Here is a 23,683-nt window from a genome sequence, read left to right on the forward strand (position 1 = left end):
GCTTCCCCCATTCAATAGGACAATAACCCTGACAAAGAAGGAAATTAAGTTGGTTTGCCATGATTTGTTCTTGACAAATCCATGTTGGCTATTACTTATAACTCTATTGTCCTCTAGGAGTTTAGTAGTTTGTTCCAGTATCTTTCCAAATACTGAAGTTCCGTTCTTTTTCTGTTTTGGTTGCATTCCTTCCTGGTGGTTGTTAATATTAATTATGTTGAGTATCTGGTCACCATTAATCTTTTTAGTGAAGATTGAAGTAAAATAGGCATTAAACACCTCATCCTTCTTGATATCATCAGTTATTAGCTCTGCTTCCCCGCTAAGGGGAGTACCTATACTTTCCTTCATCTTTTCTTGCTCCTAAATTATTTAAAGAACCAGTTCTTATTGCCTTTTATGTCCCTTGTTATGTATAACTCATTTTTGCCTTAGCCTTTCTGGTGTTGTCCCTAAATGCTTGAGCTATTCTTTTGTTCTCACTCTTAGCAATTTGTTCATGTTTCCATTTCTTATAGGATTCCTTTTTGATTTTCAGGTCATTAAAGAGCTCCTGAGGGAGCCATGCTGGCTTCTCACTATTCTTCCTATCTTTCCTTTGCACTGGGATAGTTTGCTGTGGCACCTTTAATATTGGCTCTTTGAGAAACTGCCAGGTCTCCTTGAACTCCTTTTTCCCTCAGATTTTCTTCGCATGGGACCGTGCCTACCAGTTCTCTGAGTCTGTTACAGTCTGCTTTTTTGAAGTCCATTGTCCTTGTTCTGCTGTTGTCACTCCTTTCTATCCTTAGAATCACGAAATCTATCATTTCACGGCTACTTTCATCCAATTTGCCTTCCATCTTCAGATTCTCTACCGACTCCTCCTTGTTGGTCAGAATCAAGTCTAAAATGTCTGTCTCCCTGGTTACCTCCACCGCTTTCTAAAACAAAAAGTTATCCCCAATACATCTGGCCCATTGTATTCTGAATGGGAATACAGTGACAGTGGCTGAAGTTTGAAACCTGATCCTTGACATGGGCAGAGACCTCACTAAGGACTGGTGCCTTGGCTTTGCTTGGCTTGCAAGGACAGGCATGACAATATTATAAAAGGTTGAACAATCACTTCTGACTGACCTCATGGCATCTGCTAAGACTTTTAGTGGAGTGCAAAGATGTCCACTCCTCTTATGACCTCTCCACACATTCTCTCTGCCTGACCTGAGCAGGATCCTACTGCTGAGAGAGAGTGGACATGAGGGGACATGTAAGTGTCATGCTACATTAAGTAGCAAAATCCTCCAGGAAAAAAACAAAAACCTTTCCCTTAATGGCCAGGACAAGAAAAAACGGCACTGGTGGGTTGGTGTAGGAAATGGATCCAATAACCCCTTCCCGTCCCTCCCCAATGCACTGCTCCATGTTACAGCCCCAGTGGTGCTGTGCCGCATGGCACATAAGAGGTACAGCCCCCCGGGAAGGCTCCTGCATGCCTTCTCCATTGTGTAATGGAACCGCACGAGTTGTGCTACATTCAGACCCTCCTTGTTCTGCTGGATGTGGGTCCTAAATGTCAAAATCCCGGCTGGTATGACCTTACTGCTGCATGTTATAACCACTAGAACCCAGGAAAGGTTCAGCCCTTAGCCTCGCTTTGTGGCACTGCAGCAATGGCTATGCCTGCTTTTCTGGTTAAATGTAGAGCTTAATCTATTACTGTTTGTCCTACAGAGTGTACGGGACGCACAATGTGGCCGAGTTAATGCGGCTGTGAGGAACCTTAACGTCTGCATTTCCTGACTGTCTTGGGATTATAACTGTGCAGCCTTCACACTGCATTAATATAGTGATTTGCATTTAATAGGGAAGGACTCTGCCAGCTGAGTGCACTGGGGACAACAGGGGATTGGATCTGAACCAAAAGGATGACTGGCTCCTATACTTGTGTAATGAGAGAAAGCAAAACCTCAGATTGAAACACACTTGAACTCCAGATCTGGATATGAATTTAGTGGTTTGGGCTCTTTTCTAAATCCTTAGCTGGTATAAATTGGTGGAGCTCTTTTGAAGCCCATGGAGCGATGTCGATTTGAGGATCTGGCCTGTATTTCCATCTAATCTGATCTCTCTAGGTATTTCTAAGCCCTCGTCACTGTGCACTAGTCTCACACACAAGAGTAGATGCTTCTCTGATTTTTATCCAAACTAATCAGACCAATTGGCACAACTGCTTTCAACTACCTGAAAGGGGGTTCCAAAGAGGATGGATCTAGACTGTTCTCAGTGGTACCAGATGACAGAACAAGGAGCAATGGTCTCAAGTTGCAGTGGGGGAGGTCTAGGTTGGATATTAGGAAATACTATTTCACTAGGAGGGTGGTGAAGCACTGGAATGGGTTACCTAGGGAGGTGGTGGAATCTCCTTCCTTAGAGGTTTTTAAGGTCAGGCTTGACAAAGCCCTGTCTGGGATGATTTAGTTGGGGATTGGTCCTGCTTTGAGCAGGCGGTTGGACTAGATGACCTCCTGAGGTCCCTTCCAGCCCTGATATTCTATGATTCTATGAACACAGCTAGGCTGGAGATCTCATGAGAACAGCATGCTCGGAGGATTCCTGGTACTTCATGATCCCAGTTACGATTGAATCACTTTCCCCTCTGGAAAAAGCCTTTTTTTGTATTTCAAGGTATGGCTAGAGCAGCCTTTGTGATTACAGGCCATTATTGTCAGAGCAGATGATGACGATGGCTGCTGCAGAACTGTCGTGCGACCTGCTGTCTAGCTCTGTAAATCAATTTGTGGCCACTTAAAGGATTTTATTTTGCTATTCTTGATCTCACCCATTACAATATCCTTTCCTGGTCACTGCAGAGAGGCTCTGCCACCATTTAATGGGATTGTCTTCTTGAGGACCCTCATGAAAGATCTTCTCTCTGCCTAGTCACTGCTGACCTCATCTTCCTTTCCATTATTAGTCCCGTACGTGCTGAGGAGCTGTGCCGAGTTCATTGAGACCCACGGCATTGTGGATGGAATCTACCGGCTCTCTGGAGTGACATCCAACATACAGAAGCTGAGGTAAGGGCAGGGGTCTGACTGCAAAGGTGGATTCAGTGGCATTGCTCAGTATCATTGTGTGGGGCTAGTCCAGGCATAGACTTGTTGAATGTGGTTTCTCGGTGGTGTAATGAGGGCAGCATGGCCCAACCCTGTTACAGAGGAGAGCAGGTTTAGAGACAACCTTAGTTCCTAACACTGGTAAAGACCAAACACACTACTTTATGGAGACTAACTTTTGTCCCCCCAAAAGCACCCCCCTCTGGATCCATTAACGGAGTACTTTAGGGGCAGCCCAGGAGTATCCAACCTCAGGAGAGGGTAGTCGCTGTATGTCAGTTTTAGGACCCATCAGTGGAGCTGTGTGAGGGAAACCAGAGATGAATGAACCTGGAGCCTGAGCTTCAGGAGAGGATCTGGGCCAGGTTGCAGGTAAAAGAGGCAGTTCTCTGCTTTCCAGCCTATAACATATTTCTCTTTTCCCTCTGTCTGTGACAGACAACTAGGCATGGACTGTTTCCAGCTCCTGTTCTTCCAGGCTGTTATGTCTCTCTCTCTGTTGTTTCAGGCAGGAGTTTGGCTCTGATCAATGTCCAGACCTGACAAGGGAAGTTTACCTTCAGGACATTCACTGTGTGGGGTCACTCTGCAAGTTGTACTTCAGGGAGCTGCCAAACCCCCTCCTCACTTATGAGCTCTACAAGAAATTTACGGTGAGCCTTTTATTCTTGTTCACAGCCCGGCATGCACATGTGTTTTGGTAAAGGTAGTTTGTGTTTTAGTCTCACTCTGATGACCCTGTGTCAGGGTTTGTGTGTGTGTGTGTGTTGGGGGGATCATCCATCAGTGCTCATGCACCCTTGTTCTGTCTTTTCATTTTGTCTGTTGCTATCTCTCTCTTCCTCACTTTCTTTGTTTCTCTCGGTCCCTTCCTTGTTTCCCTCATTCATCGTTTCCCTCATTCTCTTCACTATTTCTGTCCCTCTATCTTTGTGTTACACTGTCTCCTTCTCTTCTATATCTCACTCTCTCGTTCTGTTTTTTCTCATTCTTTCTCTTAGTCACTTTCCTTTCCCTTTTTCTCTTTGTCTCATTGAACCTTTCCTTCCTTCCTTCCTCCCTCCCTCCCTCCCTAATTCTGATTCTTTCCTCCATTGCTGTCCTTCGCTTGTAATTTTTATAACATGTGAATACACAGGGCCTGATGCACTGTGCAGTCATTTACACCTATTCACAGTGAGTGCACAGTGGGTGTAAAATACTACATCTTGCTGATGTGCTAGTGTCTTTCACTCCATTTGCATTGGTGTATATTATGACACAAGGTAGAGGGCCATGGAAAATCAGGCCATAATGATCATGTCCTGGCTACAAAGAGCAGGTGAAAGTGGAAACTGTTCAAGCAGAAATCTGTAACCTCATTTAAAGTAATGACTCCATTTTGCAAAGCGAATATAGTTTATGTGTGGATACAAGTAGGAGTCTGGGAGGGACTGCTGGGGGCAGAAAAATAGACCATAACCCGCCTCCCTAAGTCTGTGCTGGGGACCATAGCTGGATTTCTAAAAGGGCTGGACAATTTGATGACAGATAATATTTTATTATTGGCAGTGCAGATAGTAACACCTGTAGTTAAGGTTGCCCTGATGCTTTCCACTATAAAACCCTGCATTCATTTGGTTATAACTTTGCCAATCTTTAACCATTTTGGCTGAAATTTTCCATGCTGCCTGTCCGTCTCATATTGAATGTTTCTGGAAAGTTTCAGATAAAACAGTTCAGCCATTTCTCAGAACGATATTAGGGAAAAATACATCGTATTGCCCATGTTCAAAAATTCTTACAACTGTTTCGTTGAGAAGCTCTGGTGTCCCCCTTTAGCTTTGAAGCAGGGATTAGAAATTTGGCAGGGGGATCACCCTGGTGTCAGGAATGTTAGATACTATGGTGATGAACATGGTATATGAATGTACATAGAACAGAATAGCCTTTTGTTTTCCCCTTGAAAATATGTGCAAGTTGGCCAAGTTTTAAGTCTCTGAACAATCTCAGTTTGCACTTGCTCACTAGAGACATGTTAGAGTTTGGCAGCTAAATTCTCCAAAGGTTCCATCTGTATTGAGCATGCTCCAACTAAGGGCTACAGGGGCTGAACAGGACTTTCCCTGCAATTACTGTTCCTGGCTGCCCAGGGACAACTATCATGCCCGACATAGGAACTGAGAGCAGGAAGATGGTCTCTCTTATGTTTTCACTGCTGGGCCCAGGCAGGAGGACAAGAAGGAGGAAAAGACTGATGGGAATGCAAAGAGGTGAGGAGATGGGTCTGGGGGGTAGTGAGGGAGGAGACTGGGATAAGGAGTAGAGGGGATGGAGGACTGGGATGATTAAGATTTGGCAAAGTTAAAAGCAGCTGAAAACAGGTTCTTATTACAGCTGTGTGAAATTGTTCAGCCAAAACCTTTTTTGGCAAAAAATGCAAGATTGGGTGACATTGGAACATTTTGTGAATTCATGTTGGTTTTGCCAAATTGTTTGGGTAAAATAATTAAAAAAATCCAAATGTGAAAATGTTTCATTATCACATTTTTTTAAAGGAAATGTCTCATTTTTTCATTTCTAAATGACTTTTTGTTTGGAAATTTCCTTCACATTAATTTTTTAAAAATTAAAATGTGAAAAAACACTCAAAATCAAAATGAAACGTTTTATTTCAGGTCAAATGAAATACTTTGTTTGACCCGAAACAATTTTTTTTTCAACGTTTTGATTTGCTGAATATTTTGAAAAATGTTGGCTTCAGGTTGACCCGAAACAATTAAAAAAAAAAATCAGAATTGCAAGCACACGGAAAAATCCATTATTCGTAGAGCTCTAGTTCTTATAATGGGAACTGTTGGGCAGCCTTAACTATAGGCATTGCTACTTACAGTGGGTAACCCATTTGGCTAGAAATACTAACAGAAGCCAAAAAAAGAGAAACTATTCCCCAGAGTCTAGCGAAAACCACCAGATGGGGAGTTTGGTTGAATGTAGGATGGGTGCCCCAGTGCCTAGACAGCAGTGTGCGGGTGGGAGGCAGGGATGCCTGCTAATCCTACCCTGTCTGCCTCACTCAGCCCTGTGTCCGAGGAAGGATAGACACAGCTTTGAGTCACCACAGTGATTCAGACATTAGTGTCTCAGGATAGGCAAATTCTTAATGCCCAGGAGGAATTAGCCTTTCGGCTTCAACGGTATCAAGTTTATATATGTGATGACCCTGCCATGGCATTGCTGCATATTTATCTTTGCAGTATGACACTCCCTCCTGCTGTGGGCCTTCACCAGCTCATAATCCAGTTCTGATCGAGTTGGTGACTCTGGCACTGGCAGACTCATTCTAACACTAGTGTAAAGGGACTGATTGCTCCATCAAACCAATTCAATAACAGAAGGCCACACACCTTCTTCTTCCCTCAGTTTTACTCCACTTGCTTGCCAGAGGCTAGGAGGAACAGGGTACCAGCTGAGCACACGCAGTGTGGTCAGTGGAGTAGAAGGGTAATAGATCATGTGTGTCCTTGACTGTGCATCTGAAACGCCCTGTCTCCTTCCAATTTTTTCTTCCCATTCACAAGGTGAAAGGTGAAACAATCAGTAATTAATGCTACATTTGAAAAAAATATATTAAATAAAAGCAGTTGGTTTTTCCTGGGATTCTGTATCCTCTGCTTCTTGCTGTTCTGAATCTATAATTCCACATGTTGAAGATGATCCCCTCCTGGTTTTGTAAGCCATGCCATGGGTTTCTAGCGCAGTTGGCTGAGAAGTATGGCGGTTGGGTCTGAGTCAGTCATGACATCACACAAATCAGCATTTGCTTGCTGTCTGTTTCAGCTTCCTTTCCTAGAATCTAGAAATGAAATGTATGAGCCAAAATCTGCACTGATTTACAGCCATGCAACCTAGCTGATATCTGATGTTTCAGATTTGCATCCAAATGTTTGGATGCTTCTCCTGATCCATCTTTGGTCAGAACCAATGGCCTGGAAATCTCACATGAGAAGCGTTGGATTTATTGTGCTTCTTGTCTCTGAAATGGTGGAAACGGGTCTTTTTTATAGGTCAGTACTTCCACTGGTGGATTGAAACAAAAAATAATCAGCTGAGATGGGTCTGAGTTGTAAGATTTAGATCTGGAGCAGAACTTCCCCCAATTCAGGAGTTTTTAGCTCTGGGTTTTCAGTTCAGCCCATAGCAGAGATGGGGTCAGGCACAAAGCTCAGATGTGGATTTCCCAAGTTCAGAGGTATCAGGGATTCTCTCTGGAGCTGAAGCTTGTGGAGATAAAAAAAAAAACAGGTTAACTTTCACCCCACTAACTTCTTTGAACCTCAGAAAAGGCTCAGTTCCTGCTTTGAATGAAGATTAAGGTCAGATCTTATTTAATCCAAATAAGGTGTCCGTCTCTCTCTCCATCAAATGTTTTGTCGTTGGAGGCAGGCTGGTGGTATATGAACCCCTGATCTCTCTCTATATATTCATTATTGCTGCAAAGTCCTCTCCTTGATTGATGCCTGATTAATGGTATTTAAGTTTGACAGCACACGTGTACCATGTCAGTGATGTTAAAGGACTGGTGTTGGTGATCCTGGTTATGCTCTTATTGGTGAGATCATTGGTAACAATGGTGAAGTTATTGACTGATGACATCAAAGGTTTTGTTGATGATTCTGCTGCCTGGTGTGGTAACTGTGATGGTGGTGGTGTCTACTATGCACCTGTGGTTGTGGGCTGACAACAAAGATCAGAAATAGGTTCAAGCCACAGAATTCAAATCTGGGTTCCCAAAGTGGGGGCTGCTTGGATCCCGGCATGCAGTTCATGCCCATCTCTGGTAGCAAAATTGATGATGGCAATTTACATGTGGTTTTGCATAAAGGATGGCTTATAGTGAAAAGAATAGTGACGAGAATAGTGACAGCAGAAAAAATAATGGGAATGTAGTAGTGACAGTGAAAACACAGGAAGGTGTTTCTGTGGCTGTGGTTGGTGATTTCAGATTAATAATATTTAAGCAACTGATGGTTAGGAATGGATTGTTTTCTTTATCTCAGTTCTAGCTTTGCTGACGTCCTTATGTAGGCAAAACTCCAATTGGCAGGAGCGGGTCACAGTGTCTTTCTTTGAACTCACTCCAACCCCCAGAAGTAGCAGTGTGGGCAGATGGATCCTTGATAGCCTCACATTGTTTGAAGTTCCTAGTGGCTTGTCCTCTCCCATTGCAATGTTGAAAGGGAATAGTTGACAGAAAACTAACAATGCAGAGAAGAACTCCCAGGAATTGAGACAATAGGTCAGGGGTCTCAAACTCAAATGACCACGAGGGCCGCATGAGGACTAGTGCATTGGCCCAAGGGCCACATCACTGACACCCACCCCTTGCTGCCCCTGGCCCCGCCCCCACCCCACCCCTTCCATGAGGCCCCGCCTCTTCCCTGCCCCCATTCCAACCCCTTTCCCGAAGTCCTCACCCCAACTCTGCCCCCTCCCTGCCCCCATGGGGTGCAGGAGGGTGTGGGGTGTGTCAGGGGCTCAGGGCAGGGAGTTGAGGTGCAGGAGGTGTGCAGGGTATGGCAGGGGGCTCAGGGCAGGGAGTTGGGGTGTGAGGTGCAGGAGGGGTGAGGGGTGCGGCAGGGGGTTGGGGTGCAGGGTATGGCAGGGGGGTCAGAGCAGGGAGTTGGGGTGTGGGGTGCAGGAGGGGTTAGGGGTGCGGCAGGGGGCTCAGGGCAGGGGGTTGGGGTGTAGGAGGGGTGTGTGGGATGTGGCAGGGGGCTCCAGACAGGGGGTTGGGGTGCAGGGGCCGGCTCCAGCCCGGCGCCACTTACCTAGAGCGGTTCCGGGGTGGCAGTGCCATGTACCATGGCCAGGGCAAGCTCCCTGCCTGCCTGCCCTGGCCCCGCTCTGCTCCGCTCCAGGAAGCAGCCGGAGTCCCGGGGTGGGGAGGAGGGGAACGGCACCATGTGCTGCTCTTGCTGCTCCTCCAGGTACCTCCCCCAAAGCTCCCATTGGCCGCGGTTCCCTGTTCCTGGCCAATGGGAGCTGCGGGGGGCAGTGCCTGGAAGCAAGAGCACAGAGCCCTCTACTCCCCTCCCCTCCCCCCCCGGCCCTGCCCGGGGCTGCAGGGCCATAGTTCCAGCTGCTTCAGGGAGCGGCGCGGGGCTCGCAGTACCACGGGGTAAGCAGAGGGGCGGGGGGCGCGCGGGTGGGGAGGCATGGGAGCTTGGCGGGCCGCACGAAACAACCCCGCGGGCCGCGTGTTTGAGACCCCTGCAATAGGTTCTTATATCCCTCTCAGCTCCTACTCTGAGGAGAACTGCGGGGCTAGTGGTGGTGGGGAGGTGCATAGTCTCAGTTTTATCTACACTATTCCACTCTAATCGCTAATGTAGACGTTTGTTACTCTGTCTATGCAATTGTATTTCTAGGCATTTCATTATAGCTAATCTAAAATACCTCATCATCACAGGAGTTGCTATATCTACATACAGTCGATAATAATGCTTGTTTTTATTTATAAATTACTTTGCCTTTCATCCCCATAAGCCCCAAGCTGTTTTCATTTCACAGGGTTTAAAAAGGACCCATTTTTTATTTGTTTTCAAAAAAATTTTGGAAAAAGTTTCAATATTTTTCATTTATTATTTATCATTTCCTCCTCTTTTCCTTTCATTTCTTTTCCCTCTCTTCCTCCACCCTCTCGCAATATTTTTTCTTTTTTTTTTCTTTCCATTTTTCTCCCAGTCATTGTATGTGTGTGGGGGAAATCAATTTTCAAAAATGAGTGGGAGGAAGGGGGGGGGGGGAGGAAATTGTCAAAAAGAAGAAAAAGGAAAATACATCTCACAGCTGAAGATTTCAAAGTGTTTAATGAATTAAGGCCCAGACTTTCAGCCGTGAACTGAAAAAGACTAGGGCTCTATGCCCCACAGCGAGGTGGGTAAGTATGGTTATCCTTACAGGGAGGTGAAGTGACTTGCCTAAGGCTCTCACAGAAAGTCAGTGGCAGAACTTCCTACTCATAGCTCTGTAATATAATGAGACAATGCTCCCTCTGACACCTGCCAGGCCTCTGTACGTGTCTCTCTCTGTCACTCTCTCACTCCCTCTAAATCCGTCACTTCAATGGACTATTTCCTCTCTCTCCACAGGAGGCAATATCTCGCTGCCCGGAGGAGGAGCAATTGGCCCGTATTCAAAATGTCATCCAGGAACTTCCACCATCACATTACAGGTAAGAACTCAGTCGTTGAAACTGTGGGGATCCATGAGGTGTCTCTTAGCTGTGGGAAGGATTCTCTGAAACGGCTTCTGCTTCAGGGAGGATCTGAGAGGTGGGTTCATTCATTGCCACCAAATTCAAGAGCAATTCACCTGTCCACTAAATAAAATTAAACAGATCATTGCATTACGTGTCTGAAAGAGCAACCAGCCCTCTCCAGCTTCCGTCAACCCGAGTCTCTCTCCCAGCTGCCATAACGTACTTGGCCAGTTGCGCAGTGCTGTCCAAGTGGGAGAAGGCAATTAAGCCCATGCATTTAAGCATACAATGTGATCTGAGCTTCCATAGCCACCATATGCATCAGTAGCCCCCTTCTTCCTGCTTCCTACTGTCCATTCTCCTCAAATTCATTTGGGTTGTACCACATGAAGCCATCCACAATAACAACATCCACAGTGTTCTGCACACTGCTCAAAAACCCTGACATCACAAATCGCTGCTCTGGCTTTAAGCCCTGGTGCCCATTTTGCCAGTCTCATATATACAGACACCACAGTGACTGTGGGAGACTGAAACCAGTACCATCAGCACCAAAACATAGGCCTCTCTACCTCTTGGGCAAAAGGAGAATTCCGTTAGCAGATCTTATATGCCAGACTGCTGTAATCTTGGGGGCTAGCAACTAATGGGAGACTTGATCACATGTGCAGGAGCTGAAAACTTTTTCTTTATCCAAACCAAATGCTTGCAGGACTTTGGAATACCTGATCAAGCATCTGACTCACCTGGCCTCCTTCAGCAACATGACCAACATGCACACCAGGAACCTGGCCCTCGTGTGGGCACCTAATCTCCTCAGGTACAGTAAGGACCTCTTTTCACTTCACTCTTGGGGCAGCACTGCTGACCTACTGCTGGAGCATCTGAGAGTGAAACTGACCAGACAGTAAACAGAAACTGATCAGTCAGTCGCAGACTGATCCTGCTGAGAAAAATGCAAAGAAATAAACAGCATAAATAATAGTGCAAAGTAAATATGATTTAAAAAATTCTCCCAAATTGAATAACCTGAGGTTTTACTAATAATATCCAGGGAAGGAAATCTATGGATTTCTAAAAACTATATTCTTTTTGACAGTGTCCATTTAAAAATGAGGCGTTTGCTCATCACTATGGGATTGAAGCAAGTGTTTTCAAAATATGCGGGGTGAAGTTTGATAGGACAGAGCAGTGAGTGACTAGGGAAGGGGAGATAGTGGTACATGTTATAGACAACTTGAATCCAAATCCATTTTGGTCACAAGTGAAATGAGTTTGAAGATTTTAAGATAGTTGCTAGTGGACATTTGCTGGTATCACAATATCAGCATGTAGTTTTTCATAATTTACCCTGCCTGAAAATCTCTGCTGAGAGCCAGTCCTGCGATTGGATCAAATGTTGAAACTATTGAACATTGCAAAGTGGAGGTTTACTATTCAGACATTTCCATTCCAGCTTCTGTCCTTCTTGTCAAATGACCTGAAGTCTGTTTCCTTTGTAATGCAAGTCCCAGGGAGGACAAGAAAGAGGCAGGCAATGCAACTGCAGTCTCCTTACATGGTTATCCCGTTGGCAATGCCCCAAGCCATTATCTAACAAACCACTCATTAACTTTACAAAGGATCCATTGCCCAGAGATAATTTCTTCAGTAACACTTTGGCATGTCAAGATAAGGAAGGATTTTCTGCTGAGAGAGTGAGAATGCAAGAGTGCTGGGTGGAGTGAAGGAAGGGACAGAGACATAAAGACAGTCATAAAAAAATAGCAGGAAAAAGAAGAACCTGAGACATGGAATTCAAATCTTCTCTTCCGTCAGATTTGATTGGGTTCAGTTCTGGTGGTTTGGCTTCAAATCCACCTTACAGAGATAAGCTCAAACCACAAAGTTTGGAGCTGGATCCAGAGTTTGAGGGGGAGCTGGGCCCAGTGTTCTGGTTTAGTCTCTAAAAAGAATAGAGAAAGAGGACAGAGAGAAGGTGAGAAAGGAAAAATAGAATGGAAATAGAATGGTGGAAATAGGAAAAAGAAAACTTCTGATGAATAAAACTGGTGAAAATAAAAAGGGGAGAGAGGAAACGGAGAAAGCAACACAGAAGGAAAAAGGAGAGATGAGAGAGGACATGGGGAGAGAATAAAGAAAGAATGGAAAGCTAAAGAGAGAATAAAGGACTAGAAGAGTAAAAAGAATGAGACTCAGAACAACAGTGCGTAAAAATTCCTATTCCAGGACATTCCTGCTGTATCAGGGAAAGGTTCCATCGATGACCCACTGGGGAAGGTCAAAGCAATTCTCTCCCTCACATACTGTATCTTAGGATGCAGGGGTTTTATTTTATTTATGGCCGCTCCCCCTGTGGTACAGGTCGAAGGAGATCGAGGCTGTTGGCTGCAATGGGGATGCAGCTTTCCTGGAGGTGCGAGTCCAGCAGTTGGTGATTGAGTTTATCTTGAATCACGTGGATCAGATCTTCAGCAACAATATAAAAACCAGTTCCATGGAGAATGATGGTAACTACCTCCCATGCCACATATGCTAACTGCTGGCTGCTCTAACCCTAGCCCCATCCCCTCCCACCAACACCCCAATTTCAACCCCGTCTTTTCTCATAGACACTCCCAAACCTTCTCACCAGTACCCCAACCCCTCATTGACCCTAACACTTCTCACCAACACCCCAAATCCTTCTCTTCAACATCCCTGATCATCCCTACCAAAACGCAAACTCATCCTAAACTTTCCCACCAATGCCTGACCTGACTAATCGTGACACTTTTCATCAACGCCCTTATCACCAGCATGACAGTACTCCCAATCCCAACACTAACCTTTACCATTGACCCTCACAGATCTACCCTGGATATCCCAACCCATCCTAACCTTTCCCACAGCCACCCCACTTAGCTCTTCTCACCAATGCCTAGAACCCTAAACCTTCCCACCAACAGCCTGAGCCCAGCCTAAAATCTTCTCCTTGCAATGTCAAGCCTTCTCCAATCATAGCTCTTCACACCCTTATCCCCATCTCTGTCGACAGCCTTCTCCTCCCTTTGCTTGTCATGTCTTATCCTAGCCCTTCCTGCCATCAAAAAACATGCCCAAAACTACAATGTGTGCTTTGCATGGCATTCGGATCATATGTCTAAGGATTTGCTGCTTTATAACCAGGGGCATTATTTCATAAACTGAGAATTTGTCCTGGACTTCAGCAGAGTTGGGAAATACTGTTACTCAGAGACAGGCTTGTAGAGAAAGTGCTTTTAATGGGGGCTCTTGGTCCTGATTAGCCTCACGTAACCTCAAACATGTGCACCCCTATAAGTCTGTAATTCTTTTCGCCTTTTATTTGAACTTTAGGGAATTTTTAGCACTTAAGGAAGTGAGGGACTTACCATGTCGCCTAAAGACAGAGTGTGGACAGTGGCTGTGCAACCTCCCCACACTCAGCTCTTTTACTATCCATCAACCTTGGCCTGCAATGCCCCCTTAAAGTCCTCTGCTGGAAACCACCTGCTCAGAGCTCCAGCCCTGACCTGCAGACACCCTTGTTCTTCCAGTGCTAATGCAATGCCTATGGCCTTCTGTTCTCCCATGGCAGAGGTTGGAGGCTGCAGAGTGAAGAATTCTGCCCTAGGATTATTTCAAACTGGCACAAATATCATGATGGAGTAGTGACTCGCCAACATTAAGGGTTGGTGATGTGTTGCAGAGCCTTTGATCTCCAGGTCACCAGCTCAAATCTGGCCTGTTTTGGTAGTGACTGAACATTGTTGTCTGCTAACAGCTGTGTGGAGCCCTGTGAAAAATAAACGGACAGTCTCAGTCCAGTTCTTAGTGGGGAAGTTCCCATATCACAGAACCCACCAACACTGGTGCTCATTGGTTTCCTTGCTCAGCAGATAGGCCAAGAATTGACTAGACTGTAGAGGCTGAGCTCCCCTCCCACTCTGAGAGGAGGTTGGTCCATTGGTGAGGCAGTGTGTGGGAAGCTAGTCTTGCTATTGCCCACACAAACAGAGGCCTTCACTCTCCAGGGTTGTCCTTTTGTCAGAACTAAAATTAATTACAAAGGAAAAAGAAATGTCACTGTTCAAAACAACCCCCCTAAACAAACAGGGAGAAAGATTACAGAGTAGAGACAAGGGCCAGCCACAAAGTTGGGATCTGGATCTGAACTTCCCCAAAGTTCAGGGGAATTGGGATCCAGGTGTTTTGGAGGGACACACATCTTTCATACTCAGGCTTCAGCAGCAGCCAGTACAACGCAATACAGAGTGTGGCTAATGAGCAGAGCCTTGCAGGGAGGCACTGCAGTCTGATGAAGAAGATTGCTGTGGAGACAGAGGACACATTGGACAAGTGCATCTCTTTGCAAGTGCTTTTCCCCCTGCAAGAGGTGATCCTGTGGAGGAAACACATGAGAACCCTTCTTAGATCCCCTGTTCAGGGTTGGAATCTTCTTTTTTCCTTTTCAGAGAATATGCCCATTGTGAAGAGTCTGACACTGCCCTCTGCCTCCCTGCCTATGAAACTGGTGAGCCTGGAAGAAGCTCAGGCACGGAGTCTGTCAGCCTCCCACCCTGCCCGGAAAGAGAGGAGAGAGAACAGCTTGCCTGAAATTGTCCCAGTCACTGGATCCTTCTTCCACACTGTCGTCGACCTACCTGACAGCAAGTAGGTGCCCAGAGAAAGCTGAAATACTAACCAATGAAAACATACCTCCCCACGGTCATGGGTTTGGTGGGACTGTCCTGCTTTGATCCCCCTAAACCTCCTGTCCTGACTGAAGTAGAACATTTCCCGCATTCAGTGGCGCCCGCAGCTGTACACACCATTGGCTGGGCAGAGCTAGGGAGGGCAGTGCCTTCAGCTGCTCCAGGGCATGCTCAGCCCCCTTGGGTGTGCTCAGTGGCTGCAGGGGAGCACAGGGATGGGGAATGATGCTGCTTCTGAGAAGGGTGGGTGGGAAGGCAGGGGCTGAGTGTGGCGCACACTCAGCAAGTGGCGCTCTGGTAACAGTGCCTGCAGCTGGGATGGCTTCATAGGGATTGGCAGTGACCGGCTGTGTCCCACTTTAGCCATTTGAAATGTTATGTGAAAGACAGAGAGAATGCTCCTGCTGCACCCCCACTCCCCACATTGTCATCCCCTTCTCCACCCATTGATGAACATACCAGCACCATCAGGGTTACTGGACTCCCATCTCCAAGGAGAAGAGATCAGACTCTCCTTGCAAGCATTGAAAATGTGATCCTACAACTTCCCTAGGTCTCTGTGTTCTCATGCGTCCACCGTTCCTCAGCACAGAACCAGGCAGGCCCATGCTGTAAGGCAGCTGCCTTGGCTTCCCTGAATCTGCCCTGAATGTCAAACAGATCTTGAAATCATTTGTTGTAAGAGCGCCACCTGCTGGTGGCTGGCCTGAACTGCAGCATGAGGCATTCATCTGCCTAGTTCAGTAATTTTCAACCTGTGGTCTGCGGACTAAGATTTCCAACGGGTTCCACGGCTCCATTTGAAATTTTTTAGCAGCCCGCAAATGAAAAAAAGATTTAAAACCCTTAGCTTAGTTGTATAATTCACTGTGTTCCTTCATGAAAAGAGAAGAGCCACTAGGGCAAATATCAGTCCTGCTGTATCACTAAGAGTACATCTGCACTGCACACTCCTCATGGCAGCGTGTAGAGTACATACCCTGCACGCCCCACTACCATGGGTATAAATAGAAGTGAAGATGGTAAGACAGGGAAAGGCTCTGAAGGGGGAGAGAGAGCGTGGAGCTACTGGAGCCTTTCCCCATTGCCTCTTCCCTGCCAGAGCCTTTCGCTGATGTGTGTAGCTACATACCACAGTGTGGACACAGCCTGCCTTTCACTGCATTGTGTATCTACACGTACCCTGTGCACCAGCACTGTCAGTAGTGTAGGTATATAGCCGAAAAGATATTGACAAGAGGGCACAAGTTCAGAGAAGAAGAGCGTGAACTCAGATGACCTTGCTGCACTTGTCAGGTAGGTGTGTATATAGATAGATAGATTAGATAGATACATAGTATTATCTATCTAATCTAAGTAAAATATGGGCACTGAATTGCCCTGGCTCAGAGATAATGGCCTCTACAGCTGGAGACTTACTGGTGACCCATAAGGAACCATAAGCAGTGATGTATCTACACACTTCATATAGTAACAGCAAAGGACTACCCACCAAAGGTAAGAGGTACAGAGGCAGCCCACTCCCTGAATAGGACACCTCCCCTCCCCTCCACCCCGAGAGTGTCCTTTTCTTCACACTTTCAGGAGAATAGGCCTACTCTAAACCTCTGGTCCCTCTGTAACACAATGAGAGGGGACTCTGTACCTCTAACATCCTCTTCTCTGTACCAAACTGATAGGAAGGGTTGTTGAGGGCAAGGCAGAGATGCAGGGAGCCTGTGTCTGAAAGCAGGAGCTGCAGGAAAGGTTCTTGCACCAAAAGAGGTGAGAGTGTGGGAAGGGTGAAGACCAGTCTGATGCTAGATGAACAGAGGGAGTGAGGCAGGGAGGTGAAGGCAAAGATCCACACAATACAGTATACAAAGGAGAATATGCATGAGATGTGGTGCTTCTCCTGCAGTTTTACACTGAGCTTTTCAAAGGGTCCCAAGGGAGTTAGCACCCAATTCACACTGAAAGTCACTGAGATTTGTGGGCCTAAACCCCTGGGACTCTTTAAAAACCTCTGACTTAAGGTTATTATAACATTTGCCTTGCAAACCCCAGAATTAAAGAGAGAGAGAGAGAGAGACTAAAAGAAGAGCAGAGGCTGAGGGGGATGGGGAAGACAGGTTTCTGTGGCACACCAGGACTAGTGTTCAGCCCCAGGTACTTGGCACTAATCTCCTGTGCATTTTCTCTTCCAGGAGAAAATTGTCCACCAAATCCAAGAAATGGAAGTCAATATTTAACCTGGGCCGGTCTGGAGCAGATTCAAAATCAAAACTGAGTCGAAATGGGAGTGTGTTTGTGAGAGGGCAGAAACTCTCTGGTAAGAACCAGCTTGTCAGTTAATTTCCTCTCTCAGCCAGCTTCCCCTAATCACTCCTCTCTGGTATGGCAGTGGTACAACAGATAGCCTGTTGATGTTAGTGCTGCAAGAATTCAGATCTGGGATGAAAGTCAGATTAGGCTTCTAGAGTTGGGAAGCAGGAGGAGTCACATAGTTAATTCCTTCCATCGTGGGCCTTTCACTTGAGTATGGCAATGAGAGGCAGTCAGAACCAGGGACTGCCAACCCAGAACATCCATTGTGGTGTTGGGGTGAATACGCTTCGTTGTCCAGCACCCTACCCTGGGCTTAGGAAGCAGTAAGCCCCAGTTCTGCAAAGCTTTTTAGGCTTAGGAGTCTAAATACCATAGGGGATTTGGGCCTTACGTGTTGTATTTGATAGCTTGGCTAACCCAGAGTGGGTTTAAGGGGAGCTGCGCTCCTGGAAGTATTATGCCTCATAGGAAATGGTGCATGGCCAGGTTAACTCACTCTATGTGGTACTGAATCAGAGACTGGTCTATGCCTCCATGGCATTAAAGAACCAAAGTATCTTCATATAAACTGGCATCATGAGTTCCCATGTTTATTGTCTTGTGTATTTGGATAAATAGGATCACATTTGCCGAGTTTACAGGTGAAAAGATGTTTTTCCTAATGACCAGCATCCCAAACTCTAGATTCTCCTGCACTGAAATCTAGCAATTGCTCTGCTTCCTAGGAGCATATCCAGTATTGCCAAGCCTCAGGGTTCAAAAATCATGAGTCAGCCTCCCCCCCCCGCCCCCAATGTTGAGTTTGGTTTAAAAATAAGGAGATTTAAAAAAAATAGGGCTGTCGATTAGTCGCAGTTAACTCACACGATTAACTCAAAAAAATTAATTGCGATTAATCACACTGTTAAACAATAGAATACCAATTGACATTTATTACATATTTTGGGATATTTTTCTACATTTTCAAATATATTGATTTCTATTACAACACAGAATACAAAGTGTACAGTGCTCACTTTATATTATTATTTGTATTACAAATATTTGCACTATAAAAATGATAAACAAAAGAAATAGTATTTTTCAATTCATCTCATACAAGTACTATAGTGCAGTTTCTTTATTGTGAAAGTGTAACTTACAAAGGTAGATTTTTTTTTCTTACGTAACTGCACTCAAAAATAAAACAATGTAAAACTTCAGATCCTACAAGTCCACTCAGTCCTACTTCTTGTTCAGCCAATCGCTAAGACAAACAAGTTTGTTTACATTTACGGGAGATAATGCTACCTGCTTCTTATTTACAGCACCTGAAAATGAGAACAGGCATTCACATGGCACTTTTGTATCTGGTGTTGCAAGGTATTTACGTGCCAGATATGCTAAACATTTGTATTCCCCTTCATGCTTTGGCCACCATTCCAGAAGACATGCTTCCATGCTGATGATGCTCATTAAAAAAATAATGCGTTAATTAAATTTGTGATTAAGTGGACTTGTAGGTTCTAAAGTTTGACATTGTTTTTATTTTTGAATGCAGTTATTTTTTTGTATATAATTCTACATTTGTAAATTCAACTTTCATGATAAAGAGATTGCACTACAGTACTTGTGTTAGGTGAACTGAAAAATACTATTTCTTTTGTTTTTTACAGTGCATATATTTGTAATAAAAATAAATATAAAGTGAGCACTGTACACTTTGTATTGTGTTGTAATTGAAATCAATATATTTGAAAATGTAGAAAACATCCAAAGCTATTTAAATAAATGGTATTCTATTATTGTTTAACAGCACAATTAATCGCGATTAATTTTTTTATTGCATGATTAATCGTGACTAATTTTTTTAATCGCTTGACAGCCCTAAAAACGTACATTTGGGGTTCTTTTAATTATCTGTCTGGTGTTGGAGCCTTTAGGGTTCATGTGTTCAAGTTTTTCTCTGCAATCATGAGGGCTAGAAACTTACTTTTTCTTCTTCTTCTTCTTCTTCTTTTTTAAAGATGGGATTGAGTCTCACATAATCTCATGAATCCAGGAGCTGGGACTTTATGAAAAAAAACTTAATACCACAAAAATATCAATAAACTCACTAGAGTTGGCAACATTGCAATATCACTTGTATGATTGGTACTGTATAATAATTAGAGGTGAGGTTGGATGAAAATCCTGGAGCCAAATCCCCTTGAACTTTGGGAGAGTTCAGATCCTGATTTAAGCTTTGTGGCTCCAGCCCATCTCTGATAGTGTACTTGCGCACCTGCAATCGCACCCACCCCGTGTGATTTGCATATGCAGTGCGTGGTCACACAGGAAGCCGGTGACAGGCTCTTTTTTAACCACAAGACCATCCTACATCTCTGCTAAGGAATACTTTCAACATGCTACCATCCCAAACCAGTCATGGACCTGAGCTACAGTGCTCATTTCCAGGCCTGGCCTCTCCCAAAATGTAGGGGTGTTGGAGCCTGAGGTTCTTTCTGGGCCCAGATCTATGCTAAACAGTGCACTGAGGGAGATCGGGCTGTTTCTTGTTAATAATGGACACTAAATGCCTTTTCACTGCATTAACCCACCCTCCGAACATTGCATTGGCTTTAATTATGCTGTGCTCTCCAGCTGCTCGGAAACTGACAGGTCCCAGGATCTGATGTAGGTTTCTAAACTTATATTTTCACAGAAAAAGCAACTATTCGACCAGCTAAAAGCATGGACTCTCTGTGCTCCCTGCCTGTAGAAGGTGAGACCCTGATAGCCTGTACCTAGGGCTGCCGAGCTGCGGGATGGGCCTGTGAGCTCTAACTAGGGTTACCATATTTTGTGCCTCCGAATGGAGGACACTCCACAGGACCCCGGCCCCGCCCACAGCCACGCCCCCGCCCCTGCCCCAACTCCGCCCCCTCCCCAAAGTCTCCGCCCCCTCCCCTGCTTCCCGCGAACATTTAATTCGCGGGAAGCCTGAAGCAGGTAAGGGGGGGTGTGGGGGGAGGAGGCGCGACCCAGGCTGGGTCGGCTCGGGCCCTGGGGTGCCGGCCCCGGCCGACCACCCCCGGCCCGCCCAGCACTGCCGGCCCCCGGCGGCCCGGCGCACCCCCCGGTGGCCCGGCTCCGGCCCGGCTCGGCCTCCCGGCCCCGCGCACCCCCCGGATCCCGGCCCCGCGGCCCAGCGCACCCCGCGACCCCGGACCGGCTCCTGGCCCCCGGCAGCCCGGCTCCCAGCGCACCCCCCGGCGGACCGGCTCCCAGCCCCGCGACCCTGGACCGGCTCCCAGCCCCGCGACCCTGGACCGGCTCCCAGCGCACCCCCCGGCGGCCCGGCTCCCAGCGCACCCCCCGGCGGCCCGGCTCCCAGCGCACCCCCCGGCGGCCCGGCTCCCAGCCCCGCGGGCCCGGCCCGGCTCCCAGCCCCGCGGGCCTGGCCCGGCTCCCGGCCCCGCGGCCCAGCGCACCCCCCGGCGGCCCCGCGGCCCAGCGCACCCCCCGGCGGCCCCGCGGCCCAGCGCACCCCCCGGCGGCCCGGCTCCCAGCGCACCCCCCGGCGGCCCGGCTCCCAGCCCCGCGGGCCCGGCCCGGCTCCTGGCCCCGCGGCCCAGCGCACCCCCCGGCGGCCCCGCGGCCCAGCGCACCCCCCGGCTCCCAGCGCACCCCCCGGCGGCCCCGCGGCCCAGCGCACCCCCCGGCGGCCCCGCGGCCCAGCGCACCCCCCGGCGGCCCCACGGCCCAGCGCACCCCCCAGTGGCCCGGCTCCCAGCGCACCCCCCGGCGGCCCGGCTCCCAGCCCCGCGGGCCCGGCTCCCGGCCCGGCACCGCGCGCCCGGCCCGGCACCATGCCCCCGGCCCCGCACCGGCCCCGCCGAGCCCTCCCTTCCTCCCTCCCGATTTTCCCGGACATGCCCGGCTTTTGGGGATTTCCCCCCGGACGGGGATTTGAGCCCCCAAAAGCCGGACATGTCCGGGAAAATCCGGACGTATGGTAACCCTACTCTAACGAATGTGTGCATATGTGTTGGCAGGTGTTTTTGTTTTTATGCATGCTCACACACCTATGTCTGTGTTTACTTTTCTCTCTGTGTTGCATGTTCTCATGTGGTTCCACCAGGTGTTTACACATGCCCATGCGTTACCATACCTGTGTATATGCACTGCTCTCCCTCTGTCTGTGTGCTTGTATATTGGCATATGCATCCAGGCATGTATATATGTGTTTGTGTGAATATCTGTTACCAGTACAACGGGCTTCATTCAGCTCTGCATTATTCCAATGGGCACGAGGTCCCTATTTGTGGAAAGACTGCCTGGAAAGAGGATGAGGCATTGCTTGATGCCTGTAACCAGCCAGCAAGGCCGAGGCACGGCTGATTGGCAAGGGCACACGGGCATACACGGAGCCAGTAAGGATCCTGCACAGTTTCCAATGGAGAGGATCCTGTCTAGCTCCAGCTACCTGTGAGAGCTGCCATCTCTGGGTAGAGTCCCTGGGGGAGGAGCCTGAGGGATGTAGGTCCTGTCCCCTGCCCTGTATCGGAGACTCTGAAGGGCTGGGACTGTTCAATAGGGCCCGCCCTGTCTCCTGGGTGTATGGAGGAAGGCTTCCCGCTGTCACTGCTCCCTTTGCCAATTCTCCATTTGTCTCCTCTCCCCAGGGGAGGATGAGAAAGGCCGGTTCAAACGCACAGTCACTGCTGGAGGGTTTTTCATCCCGGTGATGAAAACGCGGACAGGAGGCGCAAGCAGCTCGGGTGACCTCAGCAAGGAGAGTGAGTGGGACCGTGAGGGGGCCCCAGCGGGGGCCGAGGGAGGCTCAGAGCTCAGCGGGGATAAAGCTGGCCCCAGGGCCCCCCAGGCAAGGCCGCCCCCCGAGCAGTTGAAGGTGTTCCGGGCCATGGAGGACACTGAAAGCGAGCAGACCTCCCCAAAGACATGCCGCATGTTCTACACCTCCGAGACAGCCTCCAAATCAGGCTTCCCCAGCAGCCTCTTCCCTCTGGAAGCTTCCCCCCGGCACCAGCGGAAAGTCCTGAATATCTCAGAGCCCTTTGCCGTTTCCGTGCCCCTTCGGGTGTCCGCAGTCATCAGCACCAACAGCACCCCATGCCGCGTGCCTGCCAAGGACAAGCCTGCCCTCTCCAGCCTGGAGGAATCATCCGCTCTGGGGCCGGGCAGTGCTGCTCTCACAGCGCCGGAAGGGGATGGCCAGCCCAGGACTGAGCAGACCACAGACAAGGAGGAGAACCAGCCCAGGGCTGAGGCTGCACCAGGTGAAGCTAGTAGAGGTGAGCAGCGCACAGCCCCAGCAATGAGCTATGCAGGGCTGAGGAATTTCCCCTGGTAGGGACCCGGGTCCAGTAAGGCCATTCAAGCCAGTGCAAGGCAGTGTAGAGATCTGGGGCAGGGAGAAGCTCAGTGGTCCCCAGTGGAGGCATGGGGGGGGGAGGGTGGGCATTGAGGGGACAAGCACTGGATTGGTATAGAGAAGTAAGGTCGTTCCACAGGGGCATGGGAATGGGGGACTTAAACCATGTGAACTTCCTGACAGCAGTGCCCTGTCCATGGCAGCGGGGACTCTAAGCAGTGTAGTGAAGGATTTGGGGTTTTATCAGTCAGGATGAGTTGAACCTACACAGGTCCTTTATCTCAGTGCCCTGGGCCAGCTGCAGGCCCTGTGTTGTGAGTGGTTTATATTGCTGATTCGTGTTTCTAATCCAGGTTCTACCACCGAGGAACTGATGGCAGCCAAGAAGCCTGAGTCCTCGGAAACCTCAAAGCCAACAACAGAAAACCAGGAGCTGTTAGGCAGTGGCAGCAGCACTAGTGGCAGGCAAGCCCCAGAGAAGAGCCCTGGCTTGAAACAGACACCAGCACCAGAGGGCCCGGCAGGCCTGCACTCGGCAGGTGAGATCGAGCAAGGCCAGCTCAGGCCGCAGGAAAACCCCTCAGAGAGAGGCAGCCGGCAGCAGGAGACACCAAGGGTTAAAGCAGAGGAGGCCTTGTTCCCGAGAGAGCTGGTAAGGAGGGAGCCTTGAAAAGAAGGAATATCCATTGTCTCAAAGGACCTGAGGGAGGTGGAAGTATCCCCATCTTGCTAGGGATTGCTACGGGGGACTGGGAAACTGTTGCATGTTTGTCTGCATCCAAGCAACCTCAAGCTGTGATCTTGACATGTAATATAGGCTAAGCAGAGTTAGGCTTGGCCAGGTGTTAAATGACATTCTCTATTCAGTATACAGCTGTCGTGTCCTCTCTCACTCCCCTATTCTGTTAACTATACCCTGCTGTCGGTACTGTCTCTGGAAGCCTCTCCGTATGTCTAATCGTAT

General features: G+C 48.1%; 1 protein-coding gene across 2 annotated transcripts in view; it reads left to right on the plus strand.

The window, feature by feature from the left end:
• Positions 1-23,683, plus strand: part of ARHGAP31 (Rho GTPase activating protein 31) — a 94,657-nt gene that overhangs the window by 60,838 nt on the left and 10,136 nt on the right. The window contains exons 2-11 of one of the 2 annotated variants that reach the window (XM_054043589.1): positions 2,957-3,059; positions 3,607-3,751; positions 10,232-10,314; positions 11,054-11,161; positions 12,706-12,851; positions 14,817-15,015; positions 17,243-17,367; positions 20,047-20,106; positions 22,010-22,639; positions 23,073-23,371. In XM_054043589.1, coding sequence (XP_053899564.1) covers positions 2,957-3,059; positions 3,607-3,751; positions 10,232-10,314; positions 11,054-11,161; positions 12,706-12,851; positions 14,817-15,015; positions 17,243-17,367; positions 20,047-20,106; positions 22,010-22,639; positions 23,073-23,371 — 1,898 coding nt within the window. The remainder of the gene's footprint in view (positions 1-2,956; positions 3,060-3,606; positions 3,752-10,231; positions 10,315-11,053; positions 11,162-12,705; positions 12,852-14,816; positions 15,016-17,242; positions 17,368-20,046; positions 20,107-22,009; positions 22,640-23,072; positions 23,372-23,683) is intronic. The other variant, XM_054043594.1, reaches the window with a different exon arrangement.

This window comes from Malaclemys terrapin, chromosome 1 (assembly GCF_027887155.1).
Source record: "Malaclemys terrapin pileata isolate rMalTer1 chromosome 1, rMalTer1.hap1, whole genome shotgun sequence".
NCBI lineage: Eukaryota > Metazoa > Chordata > Testudines > Emydidae > Malaclemys > Malaclemys terrapin.